This window comes from Dermacentor silvarum, chromosome 4, assembly GCF_013339745.2.
Source record: "Dermacentor silvarum isolate Dsil-2018 chromosome 4, BIME_Dsil_1.4, whole genome shotgun sequence".
NCBI lineage: Eukaryota > Metazoa > Arthropoda > Arachnida > Ixodida > Ixodidae > Dermacentor > Dermacentor silvarum.
Window position 1 is genome coordinate 139323892 of NC_051157.2, and position 4901 is coordinate 139328792.

General features: G+C 48.4%; 1 protein-coding gene across 2 annotated transcripts in view; it reads left to right on the plus strand.

Annotated features, from left to right (window-relative positions):
* Nucleotides 1-959: 959 nt before the first annotated feature.
* LOC125944791 (tigger transposable element-derived protein 6-like) overlaps nt 960-4901 on the plus strand; it is a 116006-nt gene continuing 112064 nt past the window's right edge. The window contains exon 1 of one of the 2 annotated variants that reach the window (XM_049666131.1): nt 960-1914. In XM_049666131.1, coding sequence (XP_049522088.1) covers nt 1561-1914 — 354 coding nt within the window. In that variant the 5' untranslated portion in view covers nt 960-1560. Of the gene's footprint in view, nt 2760-4901 lie in introns of those variants that run through there. The other variant, XM_049666132.1, reaches the window with a different exon arrangement.

A 4901-nucleotide genomic window follows, 5' to 3' on the forward strand; every position in this document is an offset into this window, starting at 1 on the left:
AGTTATACGCCTGCTGCAGGACAGAGTTTATCTGGTCACAAAATGGAAACGCTGATCAGACACCAATAAACTTTGACATGCCGATGAGCAGGACAGTGCAGGAAAGAGATGCACATAGCGTGCTGGTCAAAACAACACGTGCCGAAAAGCAGCGCGTTAACGTGATGCTTGCGATAATGGCAGATGTCCAGAAACGGCTGCGAGTATGTGCTGTTGTGTAACTACGATGCAGATCAAGCATCGTTGGTAGCATTTCACAAAATGCTACCATTGACAATGTTTGCCCCAAAAGATGCGGTTTTTCACAGGAAAAAAAAAAACACTACAGTGGAGTCTCCTTGATATGATCTTTACGGGAACCGGAAAATAAAGCGTATAATCCGAAAATCGTATTATCGGGAAAATAAAAAAAAAACGTATCATACCAAAAAACGTATTATGCAGAATCGAGGTTCCACTGTGCAAGGACAGAATACAGTGGAATCTCGATGATACGAATCTCATGGGGTCACGAAAAATACCCGTATTAGCCAAAATTCGTATCATCGAAACACAATTAAAACTAGCTAAATTAAAAAGTCAGAGGTGAACTCACTCAGACACACACGTAAAAAGCATTTACAGTATAGACCACTTATAACTTAACCGTTTATAGTGCAGAACTGGCTACAACGCAGCCTTTTCCGACTCCCGTTTACCTTCCCATAACCCGCCGTGGTTGCTCAGTGGCTATGGTGTTGGGCTGCTGAGCACGAGGTCGCGGGATCGAATCCCGGCCACGGCGGCCGCATTTCGATGGGGGCGAAATGCGAAAACACCCGTGTACTTAGATTTAGGTGCACGTTAAAGAACCCCAGGTGGTCCAAATTTCCGGAGTCCTCCACTACGGCGTGCCTCATAATCAGAACTGGTTTTGGCACGTAAAACCCCATAATTTAATTTTTTTAAATTTTTTTACCTTCCCATAAACTCGATGTATACGCATACCACTTACAGTGCAGCCGCGTCAGATGCGGTTTCCGCGGGAAAATGTCGCCGACAAGGGCGGTAGCGAGCACGCTTCTCAATGAACTGCGCCAACCGATGGGAGAGGAGATTAACGAGGGCGATGCAGAGGAAGAGCATGAGACGTGGAGCATAAGTCCAAGGGCGATAAGATCGTCGCCGCGCGCCGTATGTGCGAGTGAAAGCGCGCGGGGACGCGCACCTTCACGGAGAGCGAACGCACAGAGAGCAAACGCGACTTCCATCGCGCGAAAGGCCGTGGGGGTGTGGGAGAGAGGGAGGGGTCGACGCTGTGCTGCAGACGGACGCAACGGACGCAAGCTTTCGTATGGTGGCGTACGCAGTTTTTTTTTTTTTTTCTTTCGTTTAGTGCTACGCCGCGCTTCCGTATGGTGGCTAGCCACCATACTTCGTGCAGGGCGACCCGATCTGAAAAGAAAAGCCGGATCGCCATCGCTATCACAGGCGGCTGCGCGCTGCTGCTGCATGCGTCTGTTCAGTGTTCACTGCTGCTGCTGCCCTGTGCGTTTTGGATAACTGCAACAGCGCTGCAACATGGACTGCCTGAACGTGACGGACGCAAGTTTAGTGCGCGTAGAAAGACAGAAGCGTCCGCTGTTCGACATGTCGCGAAAACGGAAGGCCCTTTCGTTTAAGGAGAAAATTGAAATCCTCAAGAAGGTCGACGAAAACCCGAAGAAGAAACGTGTCGAGTTGGCAAAGGAGCTAGGCATAGCACCGTCGACGCTGTGTACCATTGTTGGGCAGCGAGACGTTGTGATGAAGAATGCCCAGCACTTCGGCGTGAACGTCAAACAGGCGAAGACAGCCACGCACGTGAAGCTGGAAGAGGTCCTGCTGACATGGTTTGCCGAAGTCACAGCGGCCGGCGTCAACGTGGACGGCAAGGTGCTCTGTGAGAAGGCGGACAACATTGCGCTTTCACTTGGAATTGAAAATTTCCAAGCTTCCGGGGGATGGCTGCATCGTTTTAAAGAAAGGCATGGACTTGTTTACAGAGTCGTTTGCGGTGAAGGAAAGAAAGTGGATCAGTCAGCTGTCAGCGACTGGCTGAACACGTTGCCGGCGCTGATTTCGGACTATGCACCGCGCGACATATTTAATGCTGACAAAGCGGGCCTCTTTTTCAATTTGCAACCGGAGAGGAGCTTGTGTGTGAAGGGCCAGGCTTGCCAGGGCGGCCAAAAAAGTAAGGAGAGAATCACCGTGCTTTTTTGTGTTAATGCCGACGGCTCCGAGAAAATGCAGCTTACCGTCATAGGCAAGTCTAAACAGCCGAGGTGCTTTCGATCGGCAGGACGTTTACCTTGTTTGTACAAGGGAAACAAGAAAGCGTGGATGACCGCAGAATTTTTCCGCGAGTTCCTCACGATCCTGGATCGGAAAATGGCAGCAAAAAACCGAAAGATTTTGCTTTTTGTGGATCAGTGTTCCGCCCACCCAAAGGAAACGACATTTAACAACGTCACCGTAAGATTCCTGCCTGCAAACACGACGAGCCATTTGCAGCCACTGGACGCGGGAATAATTCGCAACGTGAAGCATCACTTCAAAGGACTTTTAGTGAGGCGTCTCCTGGCAAAGATTGATCGCAAAAGATGAGAATTTGCACATCAGTCTACTCGATGCGTTGCACTTTTTGGGCATGTCATGGGATAATGTGACCTCGGACACCATCGCAAACTGTTTTCGCAAATGTGGATTTAAAACTAGACCGGAACCAGCTCCGACAAGAGATAGTGAAGAGCCCGATGAGGACTTTGGAATTGAAGGCTGGGGGAGTCTGCAAACTCAAGCTTCCGTTCACGACTTCGTCACCACGGACGACAACGTCGCGACCTGCAGGTTAAGATCCATTGAAGAATTGGTCGACGAAGTGAATGAAGTCGTGAGTGAGAGTGATGATGAAGAGGCTGACGTGTGTGACCAGCTGCCGTCGACGTCAGAAAGCCTTAACGCCCTCGATGTTCTACGCCGCACCGCAAGTGCCGGCAACGTGAGCGACGAAACCGCTGCACGATTTTATGCCTTTCAGGCCGGTCTCGTCAACGACCTCGAGGGCAAGAAAGTGCAAGCAAACATAACGGACTTTTTCGGCCGGAAGTAGCTGCTGGCCAATAAAGTTTGTATTCATTTTCATGTTAAGATTGGCATGTTTTGGCTCCATACGAATTCGGGATCATACGAATATTTCGCGTGCTCCCGAGGAATTCGTATCATCGAGATTCTACTGTATTGGCAACCTTCTGGTTGCCATTTGCCTAACTGCGTTTGCCTGGAAGCAGCTCCAGGGCGATATGATCAAACGTTGCTTTCAAGCACGCTGGGTTTTTCAAGAAACAAGACAGTTGCAAAAATGATCCAAACGACAGTTGCAATGACATGTCAGATGCCAATTGCGCCCTGGATGATGAAGGAGAGTCATTGTGTGCATGCATGAACGACTTCGGCAATGACGACAGCGGGTGCGACCGATTAAATTTCGGAAACTATTTGGGCACTGAACTTGATGCACAAACGTCTTATGCAGACTATGAAGGAGAGATGTGCGACAGTGGGCCTTCCAACGAAGATGGAGGGGACATTTAGCTCGCCCAAGCACCAGATTTAGCTCGCCCAAGCACCAGACTCGACCACAGTGGTCGAGTCACTGAACGTTCTCCGCAGTTTTATTGAGTGCAGTGGTGGAAACAGTGAAAAGCTACGCATTGTTAGCCAACTGGATGGAGGACATGATGTACTATGCTGCAAATTACCATGCCAATCAGTGGCGCATCGATAACTGCCATATTTACTTGTGTAATGAACCCACGTTTTTCAGAAAAGTTAACGTCAATTTGGGGGGAAGGTTCATTACACAGAAGAAAAGAGAAAGCTATGACAGATTTATAACAATTTAAATTTCATATTACGATGTAGATAAGAAACTCGCTATTAAAAACTTACAAGCTTTTTAGTGAAAGCGAGTATGCAACGTATGTGCAACCAATTTTTTTTGTTCGTGTGACTAGTCGGCCATTTGTTCGTGCTCTTACTCGGCAACTACTGTCGTCACTCTCTTCACTGACATCGCTTGCTGCTTCGCCATCGTCGGCCCACAGTGCATCATCTTCTGTGCCGTCCAGGCTGTTTGAAATTCCAGTCTTTTTGAAGCTGCAGATGATCATATTGCCGGGAATTTCGCTCCACGCCTCCAGAATCCATCCAAAGATCCATCCAACAAATCCAACGATATTGGCTGTGCAGAGATGCATCGTTTTCTGCATTGTGCTTTGGGCGCATTAAAAGGCCATCGCTGCAAAAAGTCTGCACGTGGAGTTTGAACGTGTGGTGTGCTGTTTTGTACAAGACCATCGTCAAGAGCTTTAAGGTGACAGGAATCTCAAACAATGAAGGATGGTAAGGAGGACGACCAGCTTTGGGAGAGCGCCAATGAGGTGAGCTCATCAAACAATGCAGGAAGCGGAAGCAACAGAGATTGAATAAGACTGCGTTCATAGTCGGGCACTAGGTGTCGCATTATTCTGCAAAGCTGTCTGAGTGTAGTTTGAGGCTTCAGTGAGTAGTCATAAGCTTGCCTCATGTAAGGCCCACCCCTTGCAAAAACATAAGAAAAAAATAAAGTGCGAGCCTTACACGATTACATACAGTAGCCAATGTGGCCAGGAACTGAACCTGCGACCCTTTGCTCAGCAGCACAACGCCACAGATATTTAGCTCCCATGGCGGGTGTTGAGAGAAGCACGCTCAAAGAGCATTTGTGTTTGTATATCCAAGTTACAATAAACCTGCACGGTAGAATTTGTCAGACAGAAGATTGGAGTCACAATGAAAACTGAAGCACCAGGCTTGAATTTCGCGAGCCTTGTCTGCTA